General features: G+C 41.9%; 1 protein-coding gene across 5 annotated transcripts in view; it reads left to right on the plus strand.

The window, feature by feature from the left end:
- jade3 (jade family PHD finger 3) overlaps nt 1–14,510 on the plus strand; it is a 62,409-nt gene that overhangs the window by 33,929 nt on the left and 13,970 nt on the right. For all 5 annotated transcript variants that reach the window (XM_078222454.1, XM_078222455.1, XM_078222457.1 and 2 more), the window contains 6 exons: nt 1,063–1,253; nt 2,607–2,818; nt 7,124–7,291; nt 10,964–11,080; nt 13,112–13,588; nt 13,709–13,826. In XM_078222454.1, the coding sequence (XP_078078580.1) occupies nt 1,063–1,253; nt 2,607–2,818; nt 7,124–7,291; nt 10,964–11,080; nt 13,112–13,588; nt 13,709–13,826 (1,283 nt within the window). The remainder of the gene's footprint in view (nt 1–1,062; nt 1,254–2,606; nt 2,819–7,123; nt 7,292–10,963; nt 11,081–13,111; nt 13,589–13,708; nt 13,827–14,510) is intronic.

Here is a 14,510-nt window from a genome sequence, read left to right on the forward strand (position 1 = left end):
CGAGAGGCAGTGTAAACGTTAACCACAGGGCTGATTCTTAATCTAGTTGGTCGCTGTCTGTGAGAAAAGATTGGAAAATATTTGGACTTTTATTGCCTTGAAAGTCCAAGAGATGATCGAGGTGTAAGATTTAAATATATAGAAAAAACACATCCATCCAGTTACTTTAAGATAATTGGACTGGTCTCAGAAAGTTTATCTTCACAAAATGAGCGATTCATTAAATAAAATCCTGACTACAATAGTGGAGACAAAAACTGTGGAATCATTTAAAGAAATACTTGGGATTCAGTCCGGCTGGTTGAGCTAAGATGGGACAAATGGCCTGTTGTGTCTATAGTTATTTTGTCAAGTGACTCCAAGTGTGTTCTGACAGCTAAAGCTGAAGGTTTGAATGGATTTCTTGACTTTTGACGGCACATCAATGTAATGTGATGCCCAAAGAGGAAAATTACAAATTAAAATTCTTATTTGCAATCTTAACGCTCTGCTTCCCCACCCCTACATAAATTCCATAGTTCTGTCTCTGACTGTTCCTCTGTAACCACGAATAATGATCCCTTTCTTAACTAATGTTAAATAATACTGCTTCCCTGAGAGCGAAAAGGGCACTGATTCAAAAACTCGGAATTCATTTTCATGTAAAGTAATATTTAGAAACTCACCAAATGTAATAGTGTATATGGTTAATTTATACCCAGTTGTTTGTGATCGTTCATGGATTGGAATAGTAATTTCCTACTGAATGAAATCGAATCTGTAAACATTTTGCCTGGGTAAATCCATTTGCCACACAGACCTTGAAGGTTCCAGGTTCATACTATGGCCTCTGCTTAATTAGGAGATTACGTCTAAATTCTAATAAGGTGCTGTAAATCGTCGCTTCTGTATCACTGAGTTTGAAAGGAGAAATTAGGCCCACGTTTTGATCCAAAGAATTTAAGAAGGCTTTTGCACTCTTGTCTCGTGAAATGTTTTGCTGTGAAGTTAAATATGTTGGAATACTGGAGCTGGATTGATTCTAATTTGGTGTTTGATTTTTTTTTTGTTTGGCCGTTTTAGGGTTATTGTGGAAAAGGTGAAGGAGACTTTGTTCACAAAACCACGGAAGTATATCCGCTGTTCTACCACTGAACCCTCGGACCCTGGCTATGTTAACATCCTAGAACTGGCGGGCACCGTGTGTCGCTACGACTTGGATGATGTGGATATTTACTGGTTACATGCAGCAAATGAAGAACTAAGAGAAATGGGTGCGCCTGAATTAGTTTATCCAGTAACACATACGTATATTTGCCACATTGGATGCAGTCATCTCTCTTTGTTAAATATTAATTTGAATAACTTCCTGGCAAATAGTATTTGAAAATTCAAACCACTCATTTGTTCCGAATTATGAGGTTGTGGGTCTGGTAGTTTCAATACAGGGGGTGGTAAATACTAAATTTTTATTCAATTTAATATTTTCATCTGCCTACTATCACTCATAATGGAGGACATAAATTATTAAGTGGTGCTTTTTTGGCGCTAATCTTTTACATAAAATGTGACATTCAGCAGTTTTATTTTGCGATTTGGGCTTGGTTTTCTTAGAAAAATTAGATCATTAGATGAGGAAAAGAACAATGACTTTTTTTTCCCCTCCATGAGTTGCAACTTTCCAGTTGGGTCAGGGAACCAATAAGGAGTTGGGGCTGCAATTTCCCCCCAAAAATAATCAGTGTAATTTAGTTAATTTGCCTGTGCAGAAAGACCATAGTGACTTGTGGGACACTGCAAAATGGAGCATCAGGTGAACAACCATTTTATGAAATGTAGGAGCATTGGTTGCACCAAACTCATTTGTGTAATTACTCAGCTTTTCCACCTCTATAACATCACCTGGCTTCGCTCCTCTCATCTGCTGCTGAAGCCCTCATTCATGCCTTCATTACATCTAGATTTGACACACCCCTGGCTGGACTCCGACATTCCACCCTTGGTAAACTTGCGGTTACCCAATGCATTGCTGTCCAGGCATTAACTTTTTCCCAGTCCCATTCCAATTTTCCTATAACCCTTGTGCTCACTGACCTAAGTTGGCTCCCTGTCAACCCATGTTTGATTTAAAAATTCTCATCCTTGTTTTAAAATCCCTCCGTGGCTATGTCTCACCCTAGCTCTGTGCTTTCCTCCAGGCCCACAATCTTCCGTGAGCATCTGCACTCCTCCAATTCTGTCCTTGTACTCTGATTTTAATTGCCACGCATTATTTCCTATACCCGTAAGCTTTGAAAGATCCTCCTTTCACCACGCCACTTTACTCTAAGATGCTTCTTAAAACCAAGCTGACCTGATATCTCCTTATGTGGTTTGGTGTCATATTTTGTTTGATAATGGTCCTGTGATGCACCTTGGAATGTTTTATCACAGGAACGGCATTATATTACAGTTGTTTTATCTACGCGTGCAATATGGAATTGGAGGGCTTCAGAGCATATTAAATTCTTAAGAGGAACAGTGTCTTCAAAGTGGTTTCCTGTTGCTTGATGATTGATTGGTAATCATGAAGATTCATTTGAATAATAAGTGAAAGCAATTTTTAAATTAAAATTCTCTTCTTTCAGGGTGTGGCTTAATTCACGAATGCACAATGGAGAAAACTATTGAAGCACTGGAACGTCACTGCTATGAAAACATGAACCATGCCATAGAAACTGAAGAAGGGCTGGGAATTGAGTACGATGAAGATGTTATCTGTGATGTCTGCCGCTCCCCTGATAGCGAAGAGGGCAATGAGATGGTCTTTTGTGATAGGTGTAATATCTGTGTCCATCAAGTAAGTTGAAATGTTACCCATTCAAAAATAGAACAAATGATTGAAAAATTGTAAGATAGGCTGAGATCTTCCGGTCTCCAGATAGTCGTACCCCTGAATTGCCTGGAAAGTTTCAACTTCGGGAGGGCAAACCTCCTACATCTGGAACCCCCTGAAACTGAGCTAAAATCAGAGATTTCGGATGGTTTTAACTCACCAGAAGTTACCCAGGAAAAGTTAGGATTTAAAACCAGTTCTCTCTCCTGAGCTACTATACGACTGAACTCACCCCCTCCACCTGACTTCCCCCTGGAGTTCCTGCCCTGGACGTGTGTACACCCCTAACCTTCTCTGAGCACACATCGACAATTCTGCCCACCCCACCCGACTACCCTCCCAATCCCACCCTAACCCCTCACTCACATGAGCTGCCATCCTACCCGTACCCACTTGCCTGCCCCCCTCACCACCTCTCCACAGCTTCTCATAATGGCTGGGACATTTTAAATTTGTTGGTATATGACAGTTCGTGCTGTCAAAAAGGGGTCGTGCTTTGGCTTCCCCTGACTTTCCTGCACTACAAAGCAAGATTCTCTGCCCCACGTTTGTAAAGGGGCTGGTTTGGAAGTCTGGGCGAGTAATGTGGAGCTACAGTGCAAGCTAATAGGGGCAGAGTGGCAATCCATTGGCAAAATTGAGGCATAGTTATAAACACCATTTGGTTGGGTCTTGCAGTACATTTATACACGACAATGAAACCCTTAGCTTTGCACCTGTACAAATGTAGAAGGCCTGTTTGCTTTCTGTTTGGTCTCTGTTAGCTAAGTGATATCGATCGCATGGTCAGCAGGTGTTAATGAGATATTTCAAAATGAACAAAGAAGACACCATAGTTTCATACCAGAGTGGCCAGTGTGGGGCAGGGAAACTCTGACCATTTAAGTTAAACAAAACCCAATTGTTTAAAAGTTTGGATTCAAACCCAAGATCCTGTGAAAAGATTTATAGATATGTAAATGTTTTCTTTAAAATTAATTCTCGGGTGTGGGCATCACTGGCAAGATCAGTTCTTAATACCATTCTCTAATTACCCTGGGCAGTCCAATACAACTAATTGGTATTCTTCAAAAGTGCACTTCGAGGAGCAATTTAAGAAGCAATAACATTGATATGGGACTGGAAGCAGACTAATGTAGAGCAGTTTAGGGTGGGAGATTTCCTTCCCTGATATGAACCGGCCAGGTTTTTAATGGCAGATGTATCCCTTCTGGTGACTTGGCCCAGGTTTTTTGTTTACAGAATTCAAATTCTCAGCCTGCTTGGGTTTCTGGAATTGTTACAGATCTTGGGATTACTGGTTTAGTAGCATAACCACATTCTCATACCCTTCTTTCTGAGAATAGAAAAATAAGGAATCGGGTGTTAATTGTTGGGGATTTCAAATCAGAAAAACAAAATTTGAGCTGAATTTCAGCTAACTGGAGGTTCCTGCCTCGGAAAGTACGTCCTTGTATTTGATTAGATTTATGACTGACAACAGTTTGTTTCAACGTCGCAATCGGTGAACCTGCGGAGAGAGCCTGGATTTTGCCCGTAGATTCCAGCATTTTTAATAATTTGTCACCTTTGCAGTTCCTTTGCTGATAAAGTTAAATTTTCCTTCAGTGAAGTGAATTCAGCGGGACCAATAGAACTGCCAGTGCAACACGAATGAGATCAAAGCTATTGAAGAACCTATAACTTTCACCTCTGTAAACTTTCATCTGGCACCATCTCGAAGGAGTTTACTGAGACTTTAAAATGTTTATCTGTACCGTTTTCGAGCGAGGGTTGACTGAGTAGCAATTTTAAGAATGAACCTATCGCACCGTGGGTGTGCCTAGACCTCATGGGGACTGCAGTGGGTTCAAGAAGGCGACCCCCCACCCCACCATCTCAAAAGAGCAATTAGAACATAGAACAGTACAGCACAGAACAGGCCCTTCGGCCCACAATGTTGTGCCGAGCTTTATCTGAAACCAAGATCAAGCTATCCCACTCCTTATCATCCTGGTGTGCTCCATGTGCCTATCCAATAACCGCTTAAATGTTCCTAAAATGTCTGACTCCCCTATCACTGCAGGCAGTCCATTCCACACCCCAACCACTCTCTGAGTAAGGAACCTATCTCGGACATCCTTCCTATATCTCCCACCATGAACCCTATGGTTATGCCCCCTTGTAATAGCTCCATCCACCCGAGGAAATAGTCTTTGAACATTCACTCTATGTATTCCCTTCATCATTTTATAAACCTCTATTAAGTCTCCCCTCAGCCTCCTCCGCTCCAGAGAGAACAGCCCTAGCTCCCTCAACCTTTCCTCTTAAGACCTACAATTAGGGACAGGTATTAAATGCTGGGCCTGGTCAGTGATGTCTGCATCCTGTGATTGAATTTTAAAAAGGAAAGCAGGTGGACAGTTTTCTGAAAGGACAACTAGTGAAACACTGGCCTTGGGTCAACCGGCTCCCTGTTGTCAGAAGTTACAAACAGGAGCCTAAAAAAAACCTATGCTTGGGGTCAGTCTGGTGAAGATGCAAAATAGGAGCAGAAGTGGGCCATTCGGCCCCTTGAACCTGCTCCACCATTCGATCAGACCATGGCTGACTTGTTTGTGTTTTGAATTCTGCATTGCCAGCTCTCTCTCTCTCTCTCCCTCCCTGCACCCACCCCTGGATAACCTTTGATTCTCTCACCTAACAAGAATCTGCCTACCTCCGCCTTAAAGATAGTGAATGATCTTATTAAACTGGAAAGGATGCAAAAAAGATTTACAAGGATGTTGCCAGGACTGAAAGTTTTGAATTATAAGGAGAGGCTGGATAGGCTGGGGTTTTTTTCTCTGGAGCATAGGAGGATGAGGGGTGACCTTAGAGTTTTATAAAATCGTGTGGGGCAAAGATCGTGAATAGCCAAGGTCTTTTCCCCAGGGTACGGGAGGGCACAGGTTTAAGGTGAGAGGGGAAAGATTTAAAAGGGACCTGAGCGGCAACATTTTCACAGAGGGCGGTGTGTATATGGGATGAGCTGCCAGAGGAGGTGGTGGAGGCAGATACAATTACAACATTTAAAATACATTTGGACAGGTACATGGATGGGAAAGGTTTAGAGGGATTTGGGCCAAACATAGGCAAATGGTTCTAGTTCAGTTCAGGAAACCTGGTCGGCATGGACGAGTTGGGCCGAAGGGCCTGTTTCCGTGCTGTATATCTCTATGACTCTGGCTGTATGCTTGCTAAATGAGTTAATCTACCTACGTGAAACCGTGATTCCCAGCTCCGACAAATTGCTTGTTAACAGTGGGAGGGTAGGAAATTGTCACTTAAAATATCTAGAGAGATACATTCACCATTGTTTACTGACAGTGTGCTGTCCATTCCTGTTGGTGTGAAAAAACATCAGTCAGATGGTAGAGACCCACCTTGCAGCAGCTATCAATAGCAGCTTTGGGATCAAGAGACATTGGGTGGTAGGATTGGGCAATAAATGCCAGTGAAGCTCATATCCCATAAATGAATAAAAAAATACATCCCTGTAGGACTTCCTTGCTTGAGGCCAAGGTGAGCAGATAAACTAAATAAGTGAAAATCAAGCACATGATCATTAAATAAGTCTGACCTATAATGGTTGTCATCTCGCAACACCTCAATTTCAAAATTTCTGATCCTTGCCTTCAAATCCCTCCTAATTTCCCTTGAGAAGGTGTTGGTGAGCTGCCTTCCTGAACTGCTGCAGTCCCTGTGTAGGTACACCCCCAGTGCCGTTAGTGAGTGAGAGAGGGAGTTGCAGGATGTTGACCCGGCGCCAGTGAAGGGATGGTGATTTATTTCCAGGTCAGGATGGTGATTGGCTTGGAGGGGAACTTGGGAGATGGCAGTTTCCCGTGTAACTGCTGCCCTGTCCTTCTAGTGGGTAGTGGTCACAGGGTTGGAAAGTGATGTAAAAGAGCCTTGGTGAGTTGCTGCAATGCACCTTGTAAACGGTACGCAGTACTGCCACCGTGTGCTCGTGGCAGTAGAAGTTGATGTTGAAGATGGTGACTAAGGGCACTGATCAAGCAGGCTGCTTTGTCCTGCTGCATTTATGTCTGCACCTTTTTTTAAAAGGTGAGTACTGACTATGGAATGGTATACATTTAAGAAATACAAATGATTTTTTATAATTTTTATATCAACTATTAGTGTGGGATCCAACTCAGGAAAGTCAGAAATATGTACATTATTGCCTATTTGTTAGTCGAATTTTATTGACCAGTATGTTTTTTGCCAAATTTCTTTTACACTCAGGCATGCTATGGGATTCTGAAAGTGCCTGAAGGTAGCTGGTTGTGTCGCACTTGTGTACTTGGAATTTATCCTCAGTGTCTTCTGTGCCCAAAGCAAGGTGGAGCAATGAAAGCCACACGTGCTGGGACCAAGTGGGCACATGTTAGCTGTGCCTTGTGGATACCTGAGGTAAAAAATAACGCTATGGATTTATTTTAGCAGAAACCTCTGTCTATGTCCTTATTGTTACTTTTTTTTCCCCTCCTAGTGTGCTTGCATATCTGAATTCAGGTAAAGCTAAAAGCTCTACATGCTTTATTCAAAATCTGTCTTTGTTCAAATATTGGCTTGATGTGAAAACAAAGTCCTTTTTTGAATATTTAAAAAAAACATTCAAGGTGCCAACTGTTTTGGGACCAGATCCCACTAGTCTTGTCCTGAGACAAGAACCAACATTCTTGGATGTTATTGTAACAATAACTATGCCTCTAATAACTACTTATAATAAGAGCTATACCTCTATCTCTAATTAGGAAATTGTTAACATTGGGTGAGCAGAACTTGCACGGTGAAGAAGTGAAATAAATCCCATATGATTAAAAAAAAGTGCAGTAATATGACTTGTTTCATGTTAGAATTTTCTCTTTCTTTTTCCGAGGAGTGTTAATCCCATGTCCAAAATGCGGCAGGAAGAAATAGTGTCATCAATTTTAATTCTGAGCTTAGCACAATTTATTTTAAAATGCCTCAAAGCTGCTGTTGCTGCTTCACCTTGCTTGTCTTCATAGAAGAATCATAGAAACCCTACAGTGCAGAAGGAGGCCATTCGGCCCATCGAGTCTGCACCGACCACAATCCCACCCAGCCCTACCCCCACATATTTACCCGCTAATCCCTCTAACCTATGCATTTTAGGATTCTAAGGGGCAATTTTTAACCTGGCCAATCAACCTAACCCGCACATCTTTGGACTGTGGGAGGAAACCGGAGCACCCGGGGGAAACCCACGCAGACACTAGGAGAATGTGCAAACTCCACACAGACAGTGACCCGAGCCGGGAATCGAACCCAGGACCCTGGAGCTGTGAAGCAGCAGTGCTAACCACTCTGCTACCGTGCCGCCCATTGTCAGGAGAGTTGAATAAATGTAGATTTAGATTTATTTTAGATCTTTAATGGCATCAAGGGAAAGCAGGCATATGCATAGAGATAGAGAATTAGCCATGATCATATTGAATGGTGGGTGGAAAGGCATGATCTACTCCTGCTCCTGGTTTCTATGTTAAATGTTAGGAAAGGTATGAAAAAGGACACACCCAAGGTGCTACCTCTCATTCATGCTGATTCTCCTGGCACTGTGGCCCAAGCAGCATCGCGAATCAGCAACGCAGCAGTGGGCTCTTATCATAATCCAGTGAGTGACGTTTTGGGGAAAAGCTGTTACTTCCTATTTAATTCTGCATCAAGAACTAATTGCTGTTGCACAAATTCTGCGTGCCCAAGTGTATAATCAAGTCAATTACTTCGGTTGTCATTTTCTGTCTGTGTATTCTGAGTTCCTTCTTGTCAGCCGTGGTTAGGCTGGCAGCATTTTGCATCTCGGCCACAAGGTCCCTGGTTCAAATCCCACTCCAGGGCTTGTGCACAAAAATCAAGGCTGACACTCCAATGCTGCAATGTCTTTTGCATGATGTGATGTGAACTGAGGCCCCATCTGCCTGCTTGAGTGGATGTAAAAGATCTCATGATACTATTTTGAAGAGGAGTTAGGGGCGTTGACCCTCGTGTCCTGGCTAATATTTTCCTCAAGCAATATCGCAAACAGATCGTTAACACATTGCTGTTTGTGGGAGTTTGCGTTGTGCAGATCGACTGCCTTTCCTTCATTACGTGGAGATGCTGGCGTTGGACTGGGGTAAACACAGTAAGGAGTCTAACAACACCAGGTTAAAGTCCGACAGGTTTATTTGGTAGCAAACACCACTAGCTTTCGGAGCGCTGCTCCTTCGTCAGGTGAGTGGGCAGATCTGCCCACTCGCCTGACGAAGGAGCAGCGCGCCGAAAGCTAGTGGCGTTTGCTACCAAATAAACCTGTCGGACTTTAACCTGGTGTTGTTAGACTCCTTACTGTGTTTCCTTCATTACAACAGTGACTATACTTCAAAAAGCACTTAATTGGCTGTAAAGCACTTCGAGGTGTCTGATGGCCATGAAAAACTCTACCTAAATGCTACCTACCTGCAGGGCAGCACGGTGGCACTGTGGTTAGCACTGCTGTCTCACAGCGCCAGGGATCTGGGTTGATTCCTGGCTTGGGTCACTGTCTGTGTGTGGAGTTTGCACGTTCTCCCTGTGTCTGCATGGGTTTCCTCCGGGTGCTCCGGTTTCCTCCCACACTCCAAAGATGTGCAGGTTAGGTGTATTGACCATGCTAAATTCTCCCTCAGTGTACCCAAACAGACGCTGGAGTGTGGCGACTAGAGGACTTTCACAGTAACTTAATTGCAGTGTGAATATGAGCCTACTTGTGACTAATAAATAAACTTTTTTAAATACAAGTTGGACTTTTTTTTACACTGTTTTTGTTACCTTGGGAGTAGAAGTTGCTTATTGTTTCACTTTGTCCTCTAATTTTGGGACAAGCTTGTGCCGGATGCCTCTGTTAAATGCTGTTAGCTTAAGGTCGAAGAGATGACCTTTTAGATGCTTTGTAGATATTGGTTTTATGCTGATGAACCAATACCATCCTAATTTGCTAATATTATGGAGAAGTGTGTTATGAGGCACTGGTGACAGAAGTTTTGGACTTAATTATACTTCTAAGGAATGAGATTAATCCAGTTGTAATTTATAACTGTGCTCTGACCAGCCAATATTTATTGAATATGAATTTGAGCAGAACTAAATTATTTTTGCAAAAAATAATTTTAAGGCAGGCAAGTTTGAATTATGGCAGCATTTCTGTAGTATGTTTCCCTTGAATAAAGTCAAATATTAGATTTTCATCTTCACAGTAGAAATATTGCCATTGTAATAAATATTGCTATTTATTTTTAAGTGTTTCTCAGCCGTTTGTCTGAAAGTGAATTCGATTGTGGGGATCCGTACCCAATAAATGGTTTGTTTGATTTTTTAGGAGAATGTTGTTCGGAAATTATAACCGTTTGTGCTGGTGGCAACCGGGCAGCACGGTGGCACAGTAGTTAGCACCGCTACCTCACAGAACCAGGGACCCGGGTTTGATTCCTGGCTTGGGTCACTGTCTGTGTGGAGTCTATACGTTCTCCCTGTGTCTGCGTGGGTTTCCTCCGGGTGCTCTGATTTACTCCCACAGTCCGAAAGATGTGCTGGTTAGGTGCGTTGGCCATACAAAATCCTCCCTCAGTGTACCCGAACAGGCGTCGGAGCGTGGCGACTAGGGGATTTTCACAGTACCTTAATTGCAGTGTTAATGTAAGCCTACTTGTGACACTATATTTAAATAAACTTGGTATTCTGTTTTTTTTTCTTTAATCTCATTGAGGACTCCTTGCTGGCAATTGACACAATTGGTCGGTACACCATTCCTGAAAAAAAGAGTCACACTGCTCCACTTTAAAAGAAGCTAACAGACTAAAGCTGCATGTACAACAAACAAAATCAGAAAATGCTGGAAAATCTCAGCAGATCTAACAGCATTTGTGAAGAGAACAGAGCTAACGTGTCGAGCCTGGATGACCCTCTGTCTTAATGCTGATATCATTATGAAGCTGCATGTAAATTGATTCGAAACAGAATCCCCAAATTGGGATTAATTTTTTTGATGTTGGTCTTTTTATTCAACTTTGGGAAATGCTGTAATCTATTTTCTTATGGCCATAGGTCAGTATTGCCTGTCCTGAAAGAATGGAACCAATTACAAAAGTGTCTCACATTCCACCAAGCCGATGGTCATTAGTCTGCAGCCTTTGTAAATTGAAGACTGGTGCCTGCATTCAGGTATGCCTCTCCCAGGAGACGTGTGGTTAAGGGGTGGATATATGGTGAATGTTGGCTGCATTGTGTCTGGATGGAAAGTGCTAAAGGTCTCCTGCCATTGTCATATATTTGCATGTATAAATCCAGCTGCTGCAACATTGACTTAATCAATTTCAAAACATCTTTCATCAATTGTCTTTGGCTGAATATGAAGAAATTAGCTAGGTGCTTCAGCCAGGGAGCTGATTGTCTTATCTGAACGTTATGTAGCTAAATCTGTTTCTAGTTGAAAACTGATTTCAGGTAGGTATATGCAAACAAATACTAATCTATTTATAAAGATCAGTCACTGAAACTGCTTATGAATATTCGGAGAACCGGAACCTCGGTCTCTATCGTCAGCTGCTGTTTCCAGATGGAATGTAATTTCCTGTTTACAAATTATTAAAAACTTAAATTGTTTTTATTGCAACCCGATAATCTACCTTTTACTACCTGTGTAATGTAGGCTTTAATTTTTGATGAGCGCAACAAATTGTATGATGTATGAGGAGAGATTGACTAGATTCGGATTGTTTTCGCTGGAGTTCAGACAAATGAGGGGGGATCTCGCAGAGACTTTTAAAATTCTAACAGGACTGGACAGGGTAGATGCAGAGAGGATAGTCCCAATGGTGGGGGAGTCCAGAACCAGGGGTCACAGTCTGAGGATTTAAGGTAGACCATTTAGGACGGAGGTGAGGAGACTTTTCTTCACCCAAAGAGTGGTGAGCCTGTAGAATTCATTACCGCAGGAAGTAGTTGATGAAGAATGAGGGGAGATCTTATAGAAACATATAAGATTATGAAGGGACTAGATAAGATAGAAGCAGGGAAGTTGTTTCCACTGGCGGGTGAAATTAGAATTAGGGGGCATGGCCTCAAAATAAGGGGGAGCAGATTTAGGACTGAGTTGAGGAGGAACTTCTTCACACAAAGGGTTATGAATCTGTGGAATTCCCTGCCCAGAGAAGCAGTTGAGGCTACTTCATTGAATGTTTTTAAAGCAAGGATAGATAAATTTTTGAACAGTAAAGGAATTAAGGGTTATGGTGAGCGGGCGGGTAAGTGGAGCTGAGTCCACGAAAAGATCAGCCATGATCTTATTGAATGGCGGGGCAGGCTCGAGGGGCAGATGGCCTACTCCTGCTCCTAGTTCTTATGTTTTATGATGCCAAAACATTGAATGTATTCAAGAGGCAGCTGGATATAGCACTTGGGGCGAATGAGATCAAAGGTTATGGGGAAAAAGCAGGATTAGGCTATTGAGTTGGATGATCAGCCATGACCATAATGAATGGCAGAGGAGGCTCAAAGGGCCAAATGGCCTCCTCCTCTTCCTATCTTCTATGTTTCTATGAAAATTGGAACTTCTCCAGCAAAAGTACATATGGATTTCTCGGGATTTTTAGAATAGAGATACGAGTAAATAAAATATTTTGCCCTTGTCATGGCTGCCCTATCCCATTCATAAAGCAATAGTATTGCAGAACTGCTTCCATTGAAAGCGATTCTACAAGCTGGATCAGTTTCTGCTGCGTTTATCCACGGTGTGACTTGAAGATTCATGATTAAAGTCAAAAAGTACTGAAGCATGATTCTAACCAGACTCTTCAAATGCTCGCTGAACTATAAAGATATTTTAAACACTGCAAGATTATTTTCAGCTTCCGGACTTTGCTTCGCTGCCTGCCTTTTCCTTCATAATTAATTAATTTTCTACAATTTGATGTAAATGTAATGCTGACTTGAAGAGCAATGTCAGACAGAAGTGCTCCAGGATTAAAATGTGAAATGTGCTGACAATTAGAGCAAATGCAGTAATTAAAGCTCTTGTGGATTATATACCTGAAGTCTGTCTTTATTTAACGCTATTGCTTCACTTAAGTATTTTAACCAATAAGTTGTAAAGGCCTCCTCTGCCTGACCACTTTATAATTCTAACATACTGTTTATCATCTTGCTCTAGATGGTATTGTTTTCATTCATATGTGTTGTCTCATTAATTCTCAGTGCTCAGTGAAGAGCTGCATCACGGCCTTCCATGTAACATGTGCATTTGAGCATAGCCTGGAGATGAAAACGATCCTGGACGATGGTGATGAGGTGAAGTTCAAGTCTTACTGTCTCAAGCACAGCAAAAATAGACAGAAGCAAGAAGGTGACTGTGAACAAAATGCAAAAATCAGTGAGCAAAAGCAGAAACAGACTGAAACCGAGAAGAAGGGCTTGCGTGCTCAAAAGCTTCAGGAGCTGGAGGAGGAGTTTTACACTTTGGTGAAGGTTGTCGATGTGGCTGGTGAACTGCATCTCTCTGAGCAGGTAGTAGAATACATTTTTGAGTACTGGAAACTGAAGCGGAAAAGCAATTTTAGTAAACCACTGTTGCCTCCAAAGGAAGGTGAAGAAAATTGCTTGGGTCTACAGAAAGAGGACCGGATCCATTCCAGAATGAAGATGTTCATGCATCTACGCCAAGACTTGGAAAGGGTTTGAATTTTTTTTTTTGCTTTTGTTTCTTTTTTTATATCTGTAATAAAACAGTAATTTGGGGTTACAGATAACTTGAAAGGAATACTAAAAACCGAAGTTGCTGTTCATTCTCTTTAGGTAAGAAATCTTTGCTACATGGTGAGCAGAAGAGAGAAACTGAAGTTGTCACAGAGTAAAGTGCAAGAACAACTTTTCAACTTGCATATTCAACTGATGAATCAGCAAATTGCAGCAGGTAAATATGAACCAGTGCTTCTCATGCATTCCTGGGTTCCTTGTTGTTTACCCTTGCTTTAGTGTTGCATTGGATAAGATCATGGGCAGGGCATCCCTTGGACTGTTTATTTTGAGGATAGCAAACACGTGAGATGCTTTCAGAAAAGATCGCTGATTCCTTTAAAGGATATCTAGATCGATAGCTGTTCAGAAAGATTGAGGATTGTAGAGATAATACCAGCACATTAAGATTTTCTCTATTTGTTCAAAAGAGATGGAGGAAGGAAATTCCTTAAGATGGGGGGGGTGGGTGGAATACACTCTCCCTGTCACCTTTCCTCCAAGTCAACACTATACTGAGTTGGAAGTATATGGCCAGTGACAATATATTATCACTGGGTTAAAATCCTGGAACTCCCTAACTCATGAAGATTTACAGCATGGAAACAGGCCCTTTGGCCCAATTTGTCCATGTTGTCCCTTTTTTTTAACCACTAAACTAGTCACAATTGCCTGCGTTTGGCCCATATCCCTCTATAGCCATCTTACCCATGTAACTGTCTAAATGCTTTTTAAAAGACAAAATTGTACCTGCCTCCACTACAATCTCTGGCAGCTTGTTCCAGACACTCACCACCCTCTGTGTGAAAGAATTGCCCTTCTGGATCCTTTTGTGTATCTCCTCTCTCACCGTAAACCTATG

This window comes from Mustelus asterias, chromosome 10 (assembly GCF_964213995.1).
Source record: "Mustelus asterias chromosome 10, sMusAst1.hap1.1, whole genome shotgun sequence".
Classification (NCBI taxonomy): domain Eukaryota; kingdom Metazoa; phylum Chordata; class Chondrichthyes; order Carcharhiniformes; family Triakidae; genus Mustelus; species Mustelus asterias.